The sequence below is a fragment of the Schistocerca gregaria genome, chromosome 4, assembly GCF_023897955.1.
Source record: "Schistocerca gregaria isolate iqSchGreg1 chromosome 4, iqSchGreg1.2, whole genome shotgun sequence".
NCBI lineage: Eukaryota > Metazoa > Arthropoda > Insecta > Orthoptera > Acrididae > Schistocerca > Schistocerca gregaria.
The window spans coordinates 36,707,281-36,730,370 of NC_064923.1; the positions used below are offsets into that span (position 1 = coordinate 36,707,281).

At 40.5% G+C, this 23,090-nt stretch overlaps 1 protein-coding gene across 1 annotated transcript in view; it reads left to right on the top strand.

Annotated features, from left to right (window-relative positions):
* The window catches only part of LOC126266736 (uncharacterized), an 88,120-nt gene extending 80,755 nt beyond the window's left edge, over window positions 1–7,365 (top strand). The window contains exon 7 of the mRNA XM_049971222.1: window positions 6,988–7,365. Within this exon, the coding sequence (XP_049827179.1) occupies window positions 6,988–7,106 (119 nt within the window). The 3' untranslated portion in view covers window positions 7,107–7,365. The remainder of the gene's footprint in view (window positions 1–6,987) is intronic.
* The last annotated feature ends 15,725 nt before the right edge of the window (window positions 7,366–23,090 follow it).

Here is a 23,090-nt window from a genome sequence, read left to right on the forward strand (position 1 = left end):
AAGGGTAGTAATATTAAGAGTGCAACTGGAATTCCATTGTTAAATGCAGAGGAGAGAGTGCATAGTGGGGAAGAGTACATTGAAGGCCACTATGAGGGGGAAGATTTCCCTGATGTGATAGAAGAAGAAACAGGAGTCCATTTAGAAGAGATAGGTGGTGCAGCATTAGAATCAGAATTTAAAGGAGCTTTGGAGGATTTAAGATCAAATAAGGCAGAAGGGATCGATAACATTCTGACTGCTATGGTACTAAGGGAGCTGTAGAGGGCAAATACTGTAGAGGAAGACAGAGGTTGGAATACATCCAGCAGGGAATTGAAGACATAGGTTGTAAGTCCTACTCTGAGATGAAGAGGCTAGCACAGGAGAGAAATTCGTGTTGGGCCACATCAAATCTGTTAGAAGACTGATGAATGTAAAAAAATAAAATAAAAAAGAAATGGAAGATATTTGAAATAATTTATTCTAAAGTTGAAGAAATGAAACCATTAACCCCTGAGGTACAACCAAGGCAATAAATCTAAAGTTTGTACGCTGTGTATGTGTCATTACTCACAGAAAAATAAAAAGGTTCAACACCATCATCATTTAACTGGAAAATATATAAATCCATTATATTAGAAATGTAATTTATAGTTAAAACATACAAGTTCTTGTACTGATTTATTTATTAGTTTTTGTAAGTGATCAGAAAGTTTGAAAATGAGATTTATTGGCACATTTAAATTTATGGCTTCTTTACTTGATCAACTTTCATCAAATTTGAAGAGATAAAAAAAATAGAATATTTTTCCCTGAAGAGTCATTTAACCTAGTGATTGGAAAAAGTGTATATCCATAAGACGATATGTATTCTTGGATGAATTTTGAATGACCAGCAAAAGAAAATTTTTTTAATGATCTGAATGGCTGTGAAATTAGTGGTGAAGGTTACAAACATGGAAAAATAGTTTTAAAAAATCAGTATTAAAATCTGGGTTAATATCATAATATATATCTCAAAACTGAAAATTTTAGAATAATTTTTTAGAAAAACTTATATAAAAACCTATTATCCTGACCCGTTTTGTTATTTTATTGCACCACTATTATCTTGATACACAATGATGAAATGATTAAACAACCACTTGATTTATTATGTGCTTATTAAATGGTATTAATGGTTGAAAAGGGAATAAGAGGAGGAATAACAGTGTTGTAAAAGATATGTTAAAGCAAACAATAAATATATGAAGGATTTTGATAGTAAATTACCAAATTATTTAGCATAATTAGATGTCAATAATTTATGTGGTTATACTATGAGTCATCATTTATCATATGATGGATATGAATGGGAGTGTACAAATGTAAGTCAAATATCGGATGTTGTTCAAAGTGCATATATTTTTTGCATTACATTTAGAATATTCAAAAGAATTACATGATTTACACAAAGATGCACCATTAGCTCCTGAAATAAAATGTGCCAGGAACTAAACAAAGCAGATTGTTGCCTACTCTGCATGATAAACATAATTATGTAGTTCACTATAGAAATCTTAAACAGTATCTGTTTCTTTGAATGAAAATAACAGAAATACATAGTGTTTTAAAATTAAACTATATGATTGATTGAAGAAGTATTGATATTTAAGTACAGAAATGAGGGGTGGAGCCAAAAATGATTTTCAAAAAAAATTATGAATTATTCAGTATTTGGGAAGAAAATGGAAAATAAGAGAAATAGAGTTGATATAAAATGGCTATCAGTCAGAGAAAAGTGTGATAAACTTATAGCAAAACCAAACTTTAAATGGAGAACTATATTTAATAAAAATCTTGTAGATATTCATATGAATAAAACAAAAATTACATTTAATAAACAAGTCATTGTTGGAATGAGTATACTTAAGTTATCTAAACGACTGATGTATGATTTTCACCAGAGAATAATGAAACCAAAATATGGAGACAATAAGGAGTTTTGTTATCAAGATAGTCAGTTATATCTATAATATAAAAACTGAAGACTTCTATGAGGTCATGAACATAATGATTGACACATTTGATACAAGTTGTTATCCTGAAAATAATATTTATGGTATTCCAGAAGTAAACAAGAGAGTTTTAGGAAAAATGAAAGCTTAATCCAATGGAAAAATAATGCAAGAATTTTATAGTTAAAGAGCAAAAAAACATGCTTATAAAATAGAGAAAAAATGTAAAGGAGCTATAAAATTTATTGTTAAAGGTAGATTAAGGTTAGAAGATTATAAAAATTGTTTGTTTACCAATAGAGAAGAAAAGAAAAAAATTAATATGATTCGAAGTGAAAAACATAAAATGTACACAGCTGTAATAAGCAAGAAAGCATTAAGTCGCTGCGTTGATGAAAGATACGTTTTGGAAAATAAAATAGCTACATTACCATACAGCCATTAAAAATTATAAAAAGTGTAATACAATTTTTCTGTATAATGGAGACTATAATCAAGAATCTCAACAACAAAAGAGATTAAGAAACACAGTGAATCAGAGATAAATTTTTATTATAATATTGTCAGATGTGAATATTTAAATACTATATATGGAGAAAAAATTTGTATGGCTCTTAATAATGAGTTTAACATTATGTTACCAGGTAAGCATTCTAAATTAATTACTGATTGGGAATTTCAATTAATTGTAAAAGAACAGATGAAAGTGAAAACCACACATTGAGAAGACTTTTGCATTACCTCGGTTCCGAGTGTTCTGAAACCTGTACAGAAAATTGTAATAGAGATCAACATAAACATCACTTCCGCCCTTTTTATTGCTCATGAAAACCACACATTGCATGGTCTACCACCACACAGCGAGACCTTCAGAGGTGGTAGTCCACATTGCTACACACTTCGTTAACTCTACTACCCAGTAGCACGTCCTTTTACATTGATGCATGCCTGTATTCGTCATGGCATAATATCCACAAGTTCATCAAGGCACTGTTGGTCCAGATTGTCCCACTCCTCAATGGCGATTCAGCGTACATCCCTCACAGTGGTTGGTGGGTCACATCATCCATAAACAGACCTTTTCAATTTATCCAAGGCATTGTCGATAGGGTTCATGTCTGCAGAACACCTTGGTCACTACAGAATGAGATTTTCACTCTGCAGTGGAGTGTGTGCTGATATAAAACTTCCTGGCAGATTAAAACTGTGTGCCCGACCGAGACTCGAACTCGAAACCTTTACCTTTCGCGGGCAAGTGCTCTACCATCTGAGCTACCGAAGCACGACTCACGCCCGGTGCTCACAGCTTTACTTCTGCCAGTATTTCGTCTCCTACCTTCCAAACTTTACAGAAGCTATCCTGCGCACCTTGCAGAACTAGCACTCCTGAAAGAAAGGATATAGCGGAGACATGGCTTAGCCACAGCCTGGGGTATGTTTCCAGAATGTGATTTTCACTCTGCAGTGGAGTGTGCGCTGATAGGAGAGCTTATGTAAAGTTTGGAAGGTAGGAGACGAAATACTGGCAGAAGTAAAGCTGTGAGTACCGGGCGTGAGTCGTGCTTCGGTAGCTCAGATGGAAGAGCACTTGCCTGCGAAAGGCAAAGGTCCCGAGTTCGAGTCTCGGTCGGGCACACAGTTTTAATCTGCCAGGAAGTTTCATCTTGGTCACTGTAGTCTCGTCAGGAAGTCATTCACAAGATGTGCACAATGAGGGCGCGAATTGTCGTCCATGAAGACGAATGCCTCGCCAATGTGCACTATCTGTCGGAGGATGGCATTCACGTATCATACAGCCATTATGGCGCCTTCCACAGCCACCAATGGCGTACGTCAGTCCCACAGAAAGCCACCCCAGAACAGCAGGGAATCTCCACCCTGCTGCGCTCACTGGACAGTGTGTGTAAGGCGTGCAGCCTGACTGGGTTGCCTCCAAACACATCTCCAACGATAGTCTGTTTGAAGGCATATGTGACACTCATCGGTGAAGAGAACATGATGTCAATCCTGAGTCGTTCATTCGGTTGTATCACACTGCATGGTGTCCCAGCTGCAAAGATGGACCTCGCCATGGACGGCGGGAGTGAAGTTACGCATCATGCAGCTTATTGTGCACAGTTTGAGTCGTAACACGACGTCCTGTGGCTGCACAAAAAGCATTATTCAACATGGTGGCGTTGCTGTCAGGATTCCTCCGAGCCATAATCAGAAGGTAGCAGTCTTCCACTGTAGTAGTAGCCCTTGGGCGGGGTGAGCGAGGCATGTCATCGGCAGTTCCTGTGTCTCTGAATCTCCTCCATGTCCGAACAACATCGCTTTGGTTGACTCTGAGACGCCTGGACTCTTGCCTCACCCATCCTGGCATAAAGTAGCAATGCGGACACGATATAACAGCGGTATTGACGTCTAGGCTTATTTAAACTATAGACTACACGAGGCATGTACCTCCTTCCTGATGGAATGACTGGAACTGACTGGCTTTTGGACTCCCTATGTCTAATAGATGCTGCTCATGCATGGATGTTTACATCTTTGGGCAGGTTTAGTGAACGGTGAAAGGGACTTTGTCTGTGATACAATATCCACAGTCAACGTCTATCTTCAGGAGTTGTGGGAACTGGGATGAGGCAAAACTTTAATGTTGTGTGTGTAAAGGAATGAAGGAACTTAAAAATAGAAATAATAAATTTCATGATATACAGTTCATGATGTGAATTTTATAAAAATTGTGTTTTTTCCTATTTAATTTTATCACTTTTAAATGGACAACAGCAAACAGTTGAAACAGTCTACTAACTGTATGGATAAAAAATATTGATGAATTTCATAAAGATAAGTATCGAAAAGGTGATATTGTAATATATGTAAGAAATGCAGCAAAGAATATCAGAAAATTAAAGGTAGATGCGAATGTGGTAGAAGTGTATCAAGAGTCGTCTCAAAAAACAGTTATAAACATGGATTCATAAAAATGTTATGGCTGCTCAAGAGGAAAGAGTTAGAAACATTTTGGGTAAGGAATGGTACAGTTCTTAAAATTTTTGTCTTACATGCACGATTAAAAAAAGTTACATTTGTTTTCTTACATTGACATTTTTGTTGAAAAAAATAATTATTTTATATTAAGTGCCTTTGTTTAGAGACAATATCCATTTTCATTGATTTTTCTAAGTAATTTATACTAAAAAGGCGTTTTGTAAATGAAAATATCTGAAAGTGTTGTATAGTAGTGTATTTTAACCGGTCCTGGGTAACTTGGTTTGGTCCTGGGTGAGCCAGGACTTAGCAAGGTGAGATAGGACCGGTTGAAATGCACTGCTAAAGGCCGTTAGGCTAGATTAAGTCAAAAGCCATTTCATCAAGGAGGTGAGAGTCTCTTTCTTCAGTTATTGGTGTAAGTGAGATGAAGATAGATACCGTGTGTTACATACTCGAGACGATTATGATTTTGATCCTGCAGCCAGTATGAAGCAAGACATGAAGGAATTGAAGACATTAGCTGCCTCTGAGCATCGCTTTGTATCAATAGGGAAAGTTGAAAGTTTGTACTGGGCCACTATTTGAAGCTCGGCCACCTGCTCACTGGCTGATGCTTTGACCCCTACGCCATCCAAACACAGTGGTCAACACAGCTGCATGGACTATACCAGCACGCTTCCCGTCAGACCCAAATTCTCAGCTTATCCACACACTGCCGATGTGGTAGCCCTTGCCCATTATCGCCACTACTCACGTCATTGCTTTAAGAGTTGGAGCTTCGCGTGCGCCTGCACTAAAGGCACCACTAGCCGTACTTGGCTCAATTATAAATGTGTGGCGTTTGTTTCTTCGTGCAGATACTGACCACCGTGTACAGATGGCGGAGTTCTCAGCGTATCTCCCTAGTAAGCGGGACTCGACTCCTGGTCTGGGACGAATTTCCAACTTTCTGCATTGATATAAATCAATAAATCAGTTAATGTCTTTAATTGCCTTGTATCTTAACTTCTGTTAAATAAAGCAAAACAGAAGTATGTCAGTTAATCTTCAACGACATTCAGGTTATGTGTGAACGACAGACATAAATTTCGGAATAAAACACTGTGAACAACTGAAGTACTGAGAAGTCCAAAGACATACACCACTTTTGCAAACCACCTCATATAACAGAGTAACCACCCTAGTGGCATAAGAACGTCATTAAGGATTATTAACAAAACGTAGGCACCTAATGCCCACCTACCACAACACAAAACTGATCCACTACGGAGTCTTTAAGCATCAAAATGGACATACATCACCTTTCTGCCTTGAACACATAATTTTGTGAGGCCGAAAATATCCAATACTGATTTTGTCTGTGTTGTAGAGAACATGCTGTATTAGGATTATACATGATGCTGAAATGAGTAACCAATCACAAAACAAGCATAAGGTAACATTCAACAATTTTTACATTGTTCGAAGCTTCTGATTTACAATAAAGTAGCGATTTAAGACCATTGATTCGAAGACATACCCATGTTATTATCTTTCTCATACAAGGGGTGCCCCAAACCACTTGTTACTTGTGCTAATCTTAAAAATCTCTCACAGTCCATGTCTTGCATGGAGAAAAACTTTTTTGATGAGAGGAAACTTTGTAGAGGTTACCAGCCTCTACACAGAGGACGGTGTTGCCACCTGTAGGTGCCGAAGACTTGCTGTATTTCCTGTCATTCTTGCCCCCTCCCCCGACCCTTTGGCCAGAATAATGCACCAGTATTGAGACTGCAGGCTCTCCCCTTTCACATTCTCCAGTCTGCTACACTACATATGCACTGCTTTGTCAGTAGAGTAATAATAATAATAATTATATTTGGTATGTAGTGTTTAGTTTGTTCTTCTAATATCAGCATTATTAATGCTAGACGTGATACTAACGGCAGACACAAACATACGCGTTGCGTTCTTAGCCGTACTACTATAGTATGCAGACAAGTTTTCATTGTGTTGAGTTTTACATTCGAATTTTCTTTTCTGTTTCTAGTTGCTGAACGGATCCTACAGCCTTTTTGCAGTTCTCCACCATTTGAACAGCAAGTAAAACACAGCGCAATCTGTTTCATGCTTAGAAAAACAGTTGAGTGCTGCAGCACTGATACCTGATGGCTTCGCACAAACTGATCGACCTCCACCTGATGTCACTTAATTATTTCAATATTGTACAAAATGTTATTTGACATGATTCACATGTACTTCATACAGTTCTCTTGACTCTTTTTCTTTACCTTATTTGTTCCAGTGTTGAATGACAGTGTTGATAACGAGAATTATGTGTGTTGAAATTCTAAACGTTGCTTTGCGATGTAGGTACACAAAGAATAGGCATTATAAAGAATTTGTTATGAATTATAAATAAATAAAGAAGCACTGAGAAACACAATATTGTTAAAATGTCTCCTACATCTTAACAGACTGGGATCTACAACTCCACTTTGTCATACAACGACCAGGACGTGTCATAAAATTGAGCTACATTTTTATATTTGAAGTTGTAACGACGAGGTACAGTTCTCAGTGAGTCCATGCAGTACGCTAAAGTATATGAAACACTACGCAGCTCAGACTGCGACAAAGAGGCAAGCTGCACTGGCCGACGGCGCAGCATAGAAGCGAGACTGAAGCGAGTCACGTGTTTCACACTGGGACGACAGCGGCACCATACCGTCTGTCCCATCGCCCGGCACAGCAGGAGGAGAATTTCAAGTCATCTGAGCCTAAAAAACTACTGATTTGTTTGACTGATGGGGCTGCTAAGTGCTATACCACCTACTGCACTCCAAAACACTTCATGGCATTTGCTTCAGAACTGCTACAAATTCGTCGGGCAACAGACCGTGCCGCTCGAACTGTGAACACAACTGGTACTGCTAACAGTATCCTGCAACGTTCACATCGCTGGCAACAATGCTGGTGACTGCTCTGAAGGTCAGTAAAACTTTGAAAGGCGTGTCTATTTTGTACGAGCTGTAAATAAATAGTTGTCACTATTAAAGTTCCAGCCCTTGTATACATTGATTATAGAATATGAGTGATGTGGTAAGAATGTATTACTGTCGCAAGTAAATGTGATGAACAGTGCGAGCAGGCGAGATGCCGGACAGACCTCACGCAGAAAACAGCAAATAAACTGGTGTGAACTACTTTGCAACAAAGGAATGCAAGAGACAAAACATCCAAAACGGGACCCGAGTGTCATAATATGTGGTACTCGTGTACAGCAAATTGAAGGGACGTACAGGCTAGAGGTCCTTTCCTTACACCTCTCTCTTGCCAACTGACATTGCACCACGACAGAGACCCAAATTTGAATACAGAACGCAAATACGTCAATGAGCGGACGGGCAGTTCATAATTTTGTGACAATATGGGGACACGAAGGAAAACTGAACACGAATCTCCCTCTTCGCAGTCCAACACTATGGCCACATAGCCACGACGCCAGGGCTAACCACCTTCTCTCGGTGCTATACATCTTGAGCTTGTCACTGTGCCTATTCGCTTCTTTTCCAAAGTTCAGTACACCTTCTTCCTATTTTCACGCTTAATCTGTGTTCAGGTTTTGACGAACTACTCTCTGGGCCATTTTAACAAAAAAATTGATGGGGGTGCGATGGGGAGTTTCCCTTGTAAGAAAAATTTGCAGCAACCTGTGTCATTCTATCGACGTGATGGGACCATTACATATGCGATTTGGCTATATACGCGGCGGCAAATTACGACCGGTGTACCACAAGACAGGTCCACACATTGCTTCATTGAATAAGAAAAAACTATGATCGAAAAAAAAAGATTTATGATCAACATATGTGTTTAATAATGTTTCTGCCCACGTTTCAAAGCAATGACTATTTTCTAGGTTGCGGATATGTAAGGCACCCGTCATACTAAGTAGAAGCCTTCTCCCAAAACCAATAACTTAAAACACTACATTTTACTTCTAAGTCAAATCAAGAAACTCTTTTCGTGAAAAGGGTATTTAGAACCGACATTCCCAGATAAAGTAACATAAAAAATGTTAGGACTTGTGCTGATGGACACTACCTTTCCTTGTCTAGCAGCTTTTTCGTGAGTGGCACACGACACGATACGGAATATGTGTGCGTTAAGAGTATGGTACTGCGACCCTGAGCCCACTATTGATATCAAAGTGCTATGCAAATTAATTAAATTGACCAATTAATTATCCCTACACCTACCACTGGACGTCATTATGTGTTTTGCACAGCTGGCACGTCGATCCTGGCACCCATGCCCACACCTTCCCCCCCCCCCCCCCTCCAAACAACTGGCGGGAGTTCCGATTTTTTACGGGAATTTCGAATTTTGATGGGAGTTCCGAATTTCGGCAGGGGTTTCTTTGCCCTAGTGCTGTGCTGACGCCCCACTCAAACCCACGCCCAGGACTGGGGAGAATTAAAAAAGGCATTTCCCTTTTCAGGACTCGAACCCTGGTCCTTCTCATGGAAAATCAAACTGCATCCCCCAACACATGAAAACTGTCGAGGATAGATAGCTTAGGTTAGTGTACATTGTGTATTTTGGTTAAGAAACTGAAGTAAAGATCGGTCCTAATTACGTAATTAATCACAAAGTTTGGTTGTAATTACAAGTATATGCAAAGCATTACACAAGGAGTGCCTGAAATGACAATTGACGATGCCATACAACTGGTGTTACTTTGCCGGGAAAAAAATTTCATAATACCATTCGAAACCAGTGACAGATGTGCTCAAAATCTACCCTTCGCCTACTAGCTGTCTGGTGTGGCGCGCGCTCGCACGTACGTGTGTGTGTGTGTGTGTGTGTGTGTGTGTGTGTGTGCTCGATGGGGATGGTTGTTCAAGTCTGGTTGACACAGGTCGGCGTCCGTCGACCGCGACAACTCCGATCTGTAACCGTTAAACTTCTCGGTTTGTTTGTTTAGTTTAGGACACTATCTCCCTTATACCGCGTATCGATGGAGCAGCACGCCGAAATTTATAAGCAGTTCTCGCTTATTATTGAAGCAATGGTGTTCGAAGGATGTCTGTCTTCTTTACAACTACACACAGTGACTGCACCACTCGGTACCGCAACAACTCTCTTTATCTGAAACACTAAACCAAATATCCTTCGCGTGTTCACGAGGGGTTATGAGCTTACGCGAAACTTGGTAACAGTAGTTTTTATGCCCAGTTTGTAAATGAATGTTCAAACGTAGAAAATATGGAATCTCGAATTATACGTTCCACCATTCAAGCCGATGCCACACTATAGTCTTGCGAGGATGTTGACTTGTGAAGTATTATAGCGTCGTTAATGCGTCGCTACGATGCTAATTCAACAACTCCTACGTCGTAAATCCAGAGATAATCTATTCTCTGAATGACTTACAGAAAGCGTCGTGACAAAGATATTCAATTATTGTTCACTATTAATAATGTTACTCAATCACCTTTAGCTTCGGTCTTCTATCAAGACTATAATTATTTTACAGTTACACAATAAAATTCAATTAAATGCTGTAGACGGCATGAAGTATTAAAGTTATAACTGAGCTTATTGAACTTCTGAATTATCTAACCATTGCACTAGAAAGCACATCGATCTGTCATTCAAGGAATTGAAACTACGATTTACATCTGCAATTCTGACATTGACTACAGCTTCCGACAACACGGCGTACCTGTGAATTCTTCATGATTACGTGTATATGTTTCCTACTCAAGTCTCTTTGTAGAATTTATATCGGAGTTTTGTACATTGTTGTGCCCTTCAATGTTCGTGACGGTCACAGATCACGACGGCTAAGTCCCAGAATTGATTAAGTATCAGATGAGTTACTTTTCCATCGCATATAATATCTGTTCCGTTGTCTGGCTAAACGGTATATGTTCTATCACTTTTTTTTCAGAACTGTGACTAATACGTCAAGACGATACTTAAAAACTTTAAAATTCCAGAACGGTCTGAAACAATCTAGTATCGGCCAATAAGCGTGCCTCTATTACGACGTCTACAAGAGAGCGAATTAATACCTCCATTGAAGTTTTTCATTGTAGTCGCAGCGAACTTACAGCTCGATGAGGCTACAACTATTTTCTTGGATAAATGTTATCTCTGATAACTTTATCTCGCCTGGGTTTTACTCTTCGTAAAGCAAATATTTGGAATTCCTTATTTAGAGTTTCATGCTTCGTACGTTAAGTGATCGTCTGATAGTCTTTCATTTAGTTTTTTCTGTCGAATAGAAGTTGTTAGATGCCTAGTATTTCTATTGCTCAAACTTTCAATAGTGTTAATATTTTGTTGCCAGTAGCTACCGTCAAGGTCAGGATAACTATTTTTTATATCTTTTGCTGTCAAAAGGGATGGGATGTCATTAGGGGCTCTATATTTGAGGAGAGAAATTTGTGTATAGATTTACGTGTCAGGAAGTCGTTTCTGAAAGTATTTGTATGGCGTGTAGCCGTGTATGGAAGTGAAACATGGACGATAAATAGTTTGGACAAGAAGAGAATAGAAGCTTCGAAATGTGGTGCTACAGAAGAATGCTGAACTAATGAGGAGGTATTGAATAGGATTGGGGAGAAGATAAGTTTGTGGCAGAACTTGACTAGAAGAAGGGATTGGTTGGTAGGATATGCCCTGAGGCATCAAGGGATCACAAATTTAGTATTGGAGGGCAACGTGGAGGGTACAAATCGTAGAGGTAGACCAAGAGATGAATATACTAAGCAGATTCAGTTGGGTGTAGGCTGCAGAAGGTACTGGGAGATGAAGAAGCTTACACAGGATAGAGTAGCATGGAGAGCTGCATCAAACCAGTCTGAGGACTGAATACCATAACAACAATTACACTGGAAGAAGACTGGAGTGGAGGGTACCATCTTTATTTTTGGGCGGGAATTGTGTGCAACTGATGAGGTGCTGGTGTTGGACAGAGAGGAGTTTAATAAGTGCACTACCTGTAAGCTTACAGCTGAGGACTGTATCTAGGCATGAGAGCTCACTACAGAAGCCTCCCCCTGCATTGCTGGACAATCACCCTGCAGCCCAGGTAATCGAAGCCTGTACATGCTACAAGATCTGACAGAAAATACTTCACTGTTCTAATTACACATCGAAATTGTCGTGGAAAAAAGAAGAAGAAACAATAGTGATAAAGAATGGGACGTAATGCAACACATGTATTGGGGAAAATTGTCGTCCAAAAAGATTGCACCAGGAGAGAGGAGCGACAGTTGAACGTGTGTTCTGCTCGATGCGCTGTCAGGAACTAGTGAAACTATAGGTACTCCCCCCCCCCCCCCCCTTCATCAGTCCTTCTCCCGCCTTCCCACCACGTACGGTCAGGGTGCAGCCTTCTTCAAACGGCCAGCTGCCGCTGCCTCTGCTGGCTTCAGGCACTGCTGTATCTGGGAGCAGAGTATTCGCCCAGAAGTGGTTGGAGCAGCCTCCAGGATGGGGCACGTGGCTGGGGGACCGAGGCGGTGGCTCTTTACTGACATGAAAGGCCGTAACACCAAAAAACAAAGCGAGATAAATGACGGACACAACTTGCTTGTTTCAAATGTAACTGTACCCTGGCCAAAGCACAAATGGTTCAAATGGAACCACTCGGCCACCTCGGCCGGCGACAGAATGGATGCACTGCACAGTCGTCTATCAGCATTTTCAATGTAGTGCATGGTATTTGCAAAGTAGTGGAGGGGTGATATAGCGATGATGCAGAAATTGGGAAACATTCTGCTTTGTTTTGGGCTGTTGTTTAAATTACGGAACAATTGGAAAAATTGCTACAACTGATCGTGCTCTCAACTGCTGTGCATCGTTCCATTTCGATGGTGTCCATCCCGTCCCACCCGTCCACTGGTATGCTGCTGATTGCCACATAATAATTGAGTGACACCTCTTGGCTGAAACGGAAGGAGGATTGGCGGAACACTGGATATCTGCTCCTTGTCACTGTGCAGCATTGGATTAGATGTAGAGGTTATCATCTTCAGACAGTTGTTGGGAAGCGTTCCTCAATGCTGCGATGATCTCCACACTTACTTTTCACCTTTGAGACGATAGTACATTTCTTTATTTCCGCTACCTTGCACGTTTTCTGAACACACCATTTGGTGGTGGTCAACACTGGGATAAACTGGGAAACAATGCTCTTCAAAATGAAACACTGAGCCATCTGCTACCCCATCATTGGGGAAGATGTGATTAGCTGTATAGATCATCACCTTCGGATAGCTGTTTGGAAACACTCTACAATGCCACAAACACATCCAGTTTCCATATATTATGATGTCTTCCACATCTTTGTCAATGACATACATCGCCTCTGTGTTTTATTTTTGCCATCCAGTGTGTTGTGGGAGCAACATACTTTGTACGATGCAATGTTCAGCTTTCTGTGAGACCCAATGGACTGAAACATGTTAATTTCTGTTTAGCATCTGACACAAACCTCGAGGTCATGGTAGAAAAACGAAGTGTATGGCAATATAAAAAGCTGTAGTCATACTCTGCTTGGATGTGTTACAGCTGAAAAGCAATGTGTTAAGTTGCTTATGAAAGACAAACACATGGCCCCTCTCGTGTGATTGATACTCTGCTGGAAATGGTCTTCCTCCAGTACAGGCGGGAAAGCTTTGCACAGGCCTATGCAATTGACTTCGACCACCAGCTGCCTACTCCAATGGAGCAATACGTGTACATGTAGTATTCTCGATGTCAACACGCAGTGGTGTTTGTTTTTCAATATATCACAAGAGAGAGACGCGGTAAAAAGTTCTAGGACGTTCTATTACAAGAAGTGGTATGGCTGATTAAAGTTTGGATGCATTGTTCGTAGTTTTTATGTACTCTGGATGATATAAAATAACTACATCAATTTTGCTCGTAAAACTAATAGATACCGGCTGCATTTATTCTCGTGGAATCATGACTGTTTTTATTATTTGCGGCTGATCCCGGCGGAGGTTCGAGTCCTCACTCGGATATGGGTGTGTGTGTTTGTCCTTAGGATAATTTAGGTTAAGTAATGTGTAAGCTTAGGGACTGATGACCTTAGCAATTAAGTCCCATAAGATTTCACACATTTGAACATTTTTTTATTATTATTGTCACGATTGCAAAGATGGTTCAAATGACTCTGATCACTATGGGACTTAACATCTATGGTCATCAGTCCCCTAGAACTTAGAACTATTTAAACCTAACTGACCTAGAGACATCACACACATCCATGCTCGAGGCAGGATTCGAACCTGCGACCGTAGCAGTTGCGCGGTTCCGGACTGAGCGCCTAGAACCGCTCGGCCACCATGGCCGGCTGTCATGATTGCAAATATGTGTTACGACAAGCCCTGTGTCATTTCATACTCCATAATATCTAATTTTGTAGTAGACACCACTTGCAGCTCATTGTGGGACCTAGATGTGATAGTGTTTTTCTGACATGTACGTAGATTACGTGTGACATGCTGTAGATAGGTCGCTAAAGGTCACAAGAGGTGGAGCCCTAATAAAAACAGGATGTTAAGTATCGTCATGCACATACATTATTTGTTTTCGACGTATTGTTCGACGTATTGGAGGAATCTTACAGGGTTCGTTGCTAGGTGACGTTAGGAGAAATTCTGTCACTATTTGTTTCGCATCACATTGGTAAAACAGGACATCCTATAGTGTACAAAACAGCAACTTCCTCTTAAATTATAGCTTGTTGTTGTTGAATGTAACATGATTGTGTTATTTCCGAAATGTGAGCAAATAGCGTGAAAGGCTGTATTCTGTATTGTTATTTCACGTGCCTGAAACGTTTGTAATACCCAAGTGCATGACAGTTTATTTATAGACACAGATTTGAACATGAGGGACACTTTCATGTCATATAATTTGTCTATCAATCTGAAAGAAATTGGTTTACATAGATATTTTTTCTTTGGAGTTCAAATTCTCGCTTTTCTCGTTACCCTGATGACAATTTCAAAATAACGACGACATTCTGCAGTGACAATCTAAACATTCATGGTGGTGACTGTTTGTTCTATATCGTGTTTCCCTACCACTTTTGCGCAACGACGCTCTGAGCGTGTTTTTTAGGGAATTGACTAGTTTGAACCAGTGACCTGTTGCTGGTAAGGAGACGCCAGACCACACATGACATGTAGAATTCAGAAGAGTTCAGTGAGACTAGCGATGATATAACCAAATACTTAATGATCTCAGCGTCAGCTCCACTGCACTCCCTGAAAATGAATCTTTATACTAACTAAATTTAGTGGAAGGGGTTCAAGGCTTTCCTATTTTTAGGTAGCTGGTAAAATAACGTCCAGAAAGCAGTTAAGTTTACGATTGGAAATTTTATTCTACTCAAAAAACATTGTTTATAAATTGCACTATTGATAAAAGGAGATGTTTTAATACAGGATGGTAAAAACCAACTGCGTTCAACAAAAATGTGAACGAATATTCCCTGAATTGGTTTCCAAGTTCTACAATGGATCGAAGGATGACCTATGCCATATCACGTTTATAATCCAGGTTTAAATTAAGTTTAACAAAAGAGAAAACTATCAAAATGGTCTACAGTGACCCTCAATTATCTTTAATTACTTATCTAATTTGTCGTAAATTACAGTGGCTGATGTGGCTTCTCAATAACTATATAACAGAAAAATCATCGCGTTTCAGATCTTTTCTTCAAGTGGCAAATGTGAACACCATGAGCTTTAATTTACGATCGACACCAGTATTACGCAAAAAGAGGGTGTAACAGACGAGACTTCTGCAGTTCTGAGTGAAGCCTTATGCGCTCAAAAATGCGGCATTGCGTGCGTTCATTACCTTGTCGGTGTTTAGGCAGCGTCAGGGCGGCAGCGGCCGGCGCAGCAGCCATCCAGCTCGCCGTCTCGGAACCAACTCCTTCTCTAACTTCTCCTTACTACAATTTACCGAAGTTGGTTCAAAAAAATTATCTGGCTGTGTTTTCATCTGACCAATCAGGGTCTCAATGTTAACCTTAAGCTCCGCCTACAAAAATTCTGTCTATCCAATGAGAAACGTTATACTTTTCGTGGTGGGGCAATGTTTTTAAAGTTTGCAACGTAACAGAGACGCAAAAAAGTCTCACGCTAAACCTGAAGCTGGTATGGTCCTTTTCGCGTTATCGTAAGATCTATACTGTTCTTCTGGAGGGCTCTATCTTTTAACATGGGCTCGGGGGTGGTCCTAATGTAAAAGAGACGCGAAAAAGTCTCTCGCTAAAACTTGCGGGTGGTAGTGGCCCTTTTTGTGTTATCGTAAGATCTATACAGTTTTTCTGGAGGGCTCTAGCTTTTAACATGGGCTGGGGGTAGTCCTTGACGTAACAGAGACGCGAAAAAGTCTCACACTAAAACTGCGGGTGGTGTGGCCCTAGTAGTTAGCTGGCGACGTGGGTGTCCAGTCCGTCCCTTATCATATGGCCTTCTAGCTTAACACGGTTCTGCTCTCGGCTTCTGTCCTCGTTTCTCCCCTCGGAACTGCGTCTGTCTCACGGTGGGAAGGTACGACATGCATTTAGACATTCTTGTGTTAGTCTGTGGTATACCATTTGCACACTCGTTACTCATATTACTTTGGTTACTTTAATGTCACGATTTATTCGGAGCTATGTGACATACTACTGGATTTGCTTATCATGTCAGGGTTTTCATGGAAGGTGCTGGATTTGACTGACACCTTACAACCAGTAGTTTGTGATTTTACGCAGGGTGGTGATGTATAGGGCATTTGTAGTTTGGTGATCTATAACTGGCTGTGGTGGTGTAGTTTTTTTCACTTTGCTGGATGTCTCGAAATAATGGGAGGCAAGGTAAAGAGAGATATGAATTGTATCCTGCAGTCAAACAAAAAAGCCATAGCAATTTTTGTCATAAAACTTAAAAAAATGGACTTTGCTTATTTTTGTGGAAAGAGGGTACAAAATCGATTTGTCCATTGAGTAACCTAGTGGGCTCATGCCTTTTGGCTTTGTAAATTTCTAACTCCTGCAACAAGTCGAGAGCGCGACCCTTCTCTGCCTTGTGTAAAATACGCATACAACCTTCGATATTGTCTACAGTGTGGCCGGTTTCTGCCAAATGCATTCCTAATGCAGTTTTGTTATGGGCTTGCAAATGCTCACTGAATCTAATTTTAAAAGAGCGGCCAGTTTGACCGTGTAAAATTTCTCACAACTACTACAAATGATTTTGTAAACCCCAGAACCGTCAAATTTATCAGAGTCTTTTCTGAAACTGTGTTTTAAACGGAGTTTCAGAGTGTTGTTAACTTGAGAACCACATCTAACCTTAGATTTATTCAAACAGTTTTCTATTTGTTGGGACATTTTTCCGTAAAATTTCATTAGAATAGTTTTCAGGTTTTCTTTATTCTTTCTTTTTTCTAGATGATTGTGGGTCAGCCTATTATTTACTTTCTGTTTTTTTTATCCTATTGTATGGTCGCATAACATCTTTAGCTGAAAAATCGTTGGCTACTGCAATTTGCTTTAATATACCAAAATCTTGGCGTTTAGATTACCATTGGCCGACAGTGAAATACTTCATTTGTGTGTTTACATGGTTTTTTTGACGTACTCCCCTCTTTGTGAATGTACGTTTTACAGCGTCTCTCCCAGTTCTCAAACTTATGATGCAGGACATTTTTTGTAATCTTGAGAATCACCTCAGTTTTCTTGAGTACTATTTCAGAGTTCTCAAATCGAATTCCCCGAAGCTTTTCCTTTAGTGATGGGAATAAAAAAGTCACTGTGTGCATTGGGACCACAAGACAGATGCGGTACGCGGGTAATGTTGAACAGAGCCAGCATCTGCACGACTTGAATTGCGACATGAGGTCGTACATTGTCATAATAAAGTCGCCACCCAGTCCAAGAAATTTTTGGTCATTTCCTGGCAATATGCTTCCTCATTTTAGCCAATATTGACGTGTAGCATGCTGCTGTAACTGCAGTGTGAGGGGAATTGTATCCGGCAAATCATTGCATGACAGTCAAAAAATGTGATCCCCATCACTTTCCTTGCAGGTGGAACAACTTTCCTTTTTTTGGTGTTGGAGAAACTGGCGATTCCCACACTGTGCTGGCTCTTTTCTTTCAGGATTATTGAGACTCGTCACCGGTGATAATCGATTGCAGGAACGCGTCCCCTCCATCAGCAAGAGACGCAGCACCTCACAACTTGTCTACATCCGCAGAGCCTTTTGTTCAGGAATCAGCAGGCGTGGCACCCAACGGGGGCAAACACAAGTCATATGGAGATGATCATGCATAAGCGTCAAGATACTGTCATCTGAAATTCTCAACACTCGGCTGAGGTTATTTAATGGTATTCGCCTATCGTTACGGTCAACCACAACAACTGAAGTGCTGCTGACTAAAGACACATCAGATGCCGGAACACCAAGCCTACCTTGTTTAATACAGACAAGTAGGCTCTCTTTGAACTTCTGAAGTCCTTTAACCACCTGTACACTGGCGCACGAGGTAGTGCATCTTCGCCGTACACTTGCGGCAGTTTTTTTTTTTTTTTGTAATTTCCAGTGCCAGTATGGTTTAAATGAAAACAGAATTGTATTGCACATTACCGCTCCTCTCGTGTCACCTCCATTGTTTGGTATGCCAAATGTAAACAGCATCTGCAAAATAGAGCTTTACTGCAAACCTATCGATACGAGACAGCTGCCAGTTGTGGACATTATACATAAAATTCCAGTCCTTTTAGGTATTCATAGTACAGATGCGACACTATCACAGAAGCTATAAAGAAACTAGTCTCTAGAGATGTGTAGATGTTATTTGCGTTCTTATTTATTTGCTGTCACTATAATTTTATCTGTTATTATCACTGAAAAAAAAAGAAATTCTCTGCGATAGTATCGTATCCTATACTGTTTTGCTTGCAAAGAATAGATTGTCATCCGCTCAGAGATAGTCCACAGTAGAAATGTCAAAATCGCTTTTTGGTAGCTCAGGTAATCGATTACCAGAGCAAATAATTAAAATCATAGCTTCGTAACTAGTTATCAGTGCTGATTACCTGGAATGAATGTACATCTGCGCACGTAAACAGTATTTACTTTGCTAGCCAGAAGACGCTGGTTTGGATCCACGTTACTCTGCCTTAGTCTTCGCAAAAGTGTAGGATAAACACTGGAATGCATCTTAGCATGGCAATATGACCGACCACCAATACCAAATGCTTTTTACTGATGATGATTATTCGCTCTAGCAGCAAAATTCTGCGGGGAAAATGTCAAGATGGAAACACTACCAGTCATGTGACCTAGCGATTGGACTTTAAGCTAATTAGTTCTCACTGCTAACGGTAGTAGTATGTCATTTGAGGCGTTATTCTGAGTATTTAGAGACACGTAATGTGAGCCTTTTGCCCGCCCCACTGGTAGGCTCACCCAGCAGCCAGCAGCGAGCTCGCAGTGCACGGACACCGCGCGCCTTCTGTTTCCTCTACAGGTAGCCGAGTGGCCTCAGGATGGTGTGATGGAATGTAACGTGTGGCGGTGGAAGGACTTCTGTTCCGACAGACATGCAGGGTGGGGCTGCCCTGATGCACAGCGCATTTTCCTGCTGTTGCTGCCAACCAGTATCCACAGCCTGAGGTCGTGGTGATTCTTCTCTGGGTCTACGTGTTTCAGTTACGCTGGGAGTTCCATATCGACGATACCTCTGGCCTACCTGGAGCGTTGTAGTTGTGGCAGCATTTGCAGGAATCGAGAAGAAACGGTTGCCATTCTACTGTTATGGCGTGTGTGCAGGGAGTTTCTTTTCCAGCAGTCATTCTGCATGCGTTGTTCTCAATTTCAATCCTGTTGATGGTAAATTGGAAAAGTCACTAATCAACAGACGGTGCTTGATTTCTGCAGCACTCTAAGGTCGCGTTTTATCGTATAGCGATAGAGGTGTTGTAACCTATGTGAGTCGTTGACTTTGTATGCACGACTAATTTATTTTCGCTGAATTGTAGCCATTCCACAGTATCAGTTTCGTGATACTCCGTATTTACTTGCAAGTCTTATAGTGATATCGCATACCAATATTGCGGGGGTTACATGTCATTTTAGTCTGCCTGGCAACACTACCACATATTGCCCAATATGAATGTATCTAGTGTGGGTCGTGTAGCAGTTTAGTTACCACTCCTGAAAACGTTTGAAGGAAACTCCAGACTAATCTTATCAATGTGATGGACACAGAAATATTGATTGATTTGCATGAGTTTACATATCGAGCTGTGGCATTTCTGCTACATGTTCCCAACAGACTAACCTCTCTGTGGTGATGAGCGCACACCGCAAGAATCAAATTAAGAAAGAATATCATGTTTGTTTTGTACTGCTGTGCTACATATCCAGTATCTTTGGTTGGATGTATCAGAATTTTGTTACGATGCCACACAATCTAGCTATGTGCTAGTGACATATCAGGTGGTTATCCAATCATGAAGTGGTATTTGTATACATTAATTGTCTTTGGTTATAAATCGGTAAAACTGGAGTGCTTGTAGAATTTGCTATGATATCATTTGCTTCTAAAGCATACACTGTGGCGTCACACACACACACACACACACACACACACACACACACACACACACACACACACACACACGCACACACACACACACACTGTTGAAGTGGCGGCTTAGCAATAATAAATAATTGGGAACTATTGTGATTGTTGAGAGCATGATGACATGATGCAATGCGATATTGACTTGTCGTCGAGAGCAGTGGGATGCAACTCGTGAAAGTGGATTACATTTTGGAAAAATACGAAAGTAGATTAAAAATACCTAAAACTGGGGAAGAATGAGAGTACTTATAGGTCTAACTGGTTGTGGTCCCTGCTGGTGCCTCAAATGACAAAACTCGCGTAATATCTAATTGGTATTAACAAACTGGGCTTGGGTCACGTGAGTTCAAGTAACTACAATAATTTGTTATTAACAAATAGGCATAGTGCAATCCTCTCCCTGTGCTGCACAGGTCAAGAGAAAATCCTACCAACTCAACTGCCATAAAATACGTGGAAAAATACTTAAAATTGTGGTATGTATGAAAAAACACCATGAATTTTGAACTATGAGCAAAATTGTGGAAAATATGGATGTATAGAGTACTTCCATATCTGTCTGGGTGTTGTGTTGGTGCCTTGAATAATGTGCTATTAAACTGTTATTAACAAATAGCCGTGCCCTAGAACTGAAGTGGTTTGACTTAATGGAATTTGTTATGAACAAACCCTATGATGCCTAGCACCAGAATGGATCCCATCTACTCAGTTGTCCCAGTTATGAAAGATGGAAATGGTGACGGCGTGCTTGACCCTCATTGGTCCAGGAGGGAGGGGAGTGGAGAGGCGGGGTTCCCCTCGGTGATGTTGAATGTCCCATATACACATCCCAAGGGTAAGGAGAGTGAGGGATGACTTGGAATTAAGTCCCCGAGATGTGTAACCCGACACTGGATGTGCACCTGATACCCCTCTACCTTATCAGTGAACTTGAGATAACATCGTTATTACCTGTACCTGCTATCCTGCTGAATGAATGTTGCAGACATTGCTCACCTCTATAAACTAAGTGTACTCACTGCCTGCGGAGCTGAAATAGAGGAATCCCAGGCACGCGTCCTGAGTGCCGTTTGATCGTCCACCACCGTGACAAGTGAATCACTAACACTAAAACCCCTCAGTAGGCAGGCATTATACCGTGGTGCCACTGAAGGCAGCCCCTGAGTGATCCCTGAGTTTGCTACACTTCTTTCCCGATGATGTATGAGGGACGCCCGTATCTATTATGTTGCACTGAACCATAATGTACATTTACCTTCATTCTAAATTAACGCTGTATTAACTATTAGTTGGGATACGAGTCAGTTCTTCGTCGTGACGAACAGCAGTCTTGGCAGTCAAACAATGACGTCACGTGTACAGAAGCTGACTCTGATGAAGGTGGGCGCTGTGTGGCAGTTGCATGAAGAGGGACGCACTTTGTGTGTAGATATCGGTGTGTACATAAGTCATGTTGATAGTACTGATTTCTGTCGTGTTGATTTACTGATATATCAGTAGTGTTTTGTGTGTTTCTGTTTGGAAGTGACGGATAAGTAGACTGTGCAAGGTTATCATTCACATTACTTACTGCTCACAAAGAAAAAAAAAAAAACCCTCAAAACGTGGAAACCCCTATAAGAGACAAAGAGGTGAAGAATTTGAAAAATAGGTATATCCACGGAAGAGTTCAGCAACCTGCATTCAGGAGGACTTAAAAAATTTTCCATTATGCAATAAATATTAAAAGATGTGACTAATCAAAGAACCCAAAGCTAGAAGTGAGCATTTATAGCATGTTTACAGAAGAGTTCGAGAAGACACAGTATATGACGGTCATCAAGACAGTTCCTAAATGGATGACATGAGGAAGGGGAAAATACAGAGGTTAGAGAGATATAATACGTTTGTAAGAGAATTGAGAGGAGCCGGTCACAGGGAAAGAAACTATGCGGTCACGAACAGACAATACAGTAGAGCAAAAAAATTCAGTATGAAGAATGTTTCGATTAATTCAAAAGTAAGGCATTACTATACAGTGACATACCCTATAGCCTTAAACGAAGAAGAAAGTTTGAAACTTGTAAGAATAGGATTACTCAGCTAAGGAGACCGTCAATATTCTCGGAAAACCAAGAACTGTGTACACAGATAGAGAGATTTTCGTACATCAGGAAAATAAGGACTATCCTGTTAGGAAACGTGCAGAGGTTGACAGATCAGATAGTGAAGTTTTTCTGAACAAGAGAACCTAAGTACGTTCGATGCAAGAGGTACATATATCTGGAGCAAGGGGGAACGATGGAAACCGATTGCCAACAGAAAGGCTTTCAAACAAATACCTGTGATATCCATAGGTTCCCAAGAGAAATGAGCCAACGACGTTGTATAGTATGAAAGAACACTGGACAGCACCTAAGACCAAAAGAAAAGGACGCGATCCTTATCAACGTATCCACAGACGGACCAAACGAAAAACAAGAAAATGT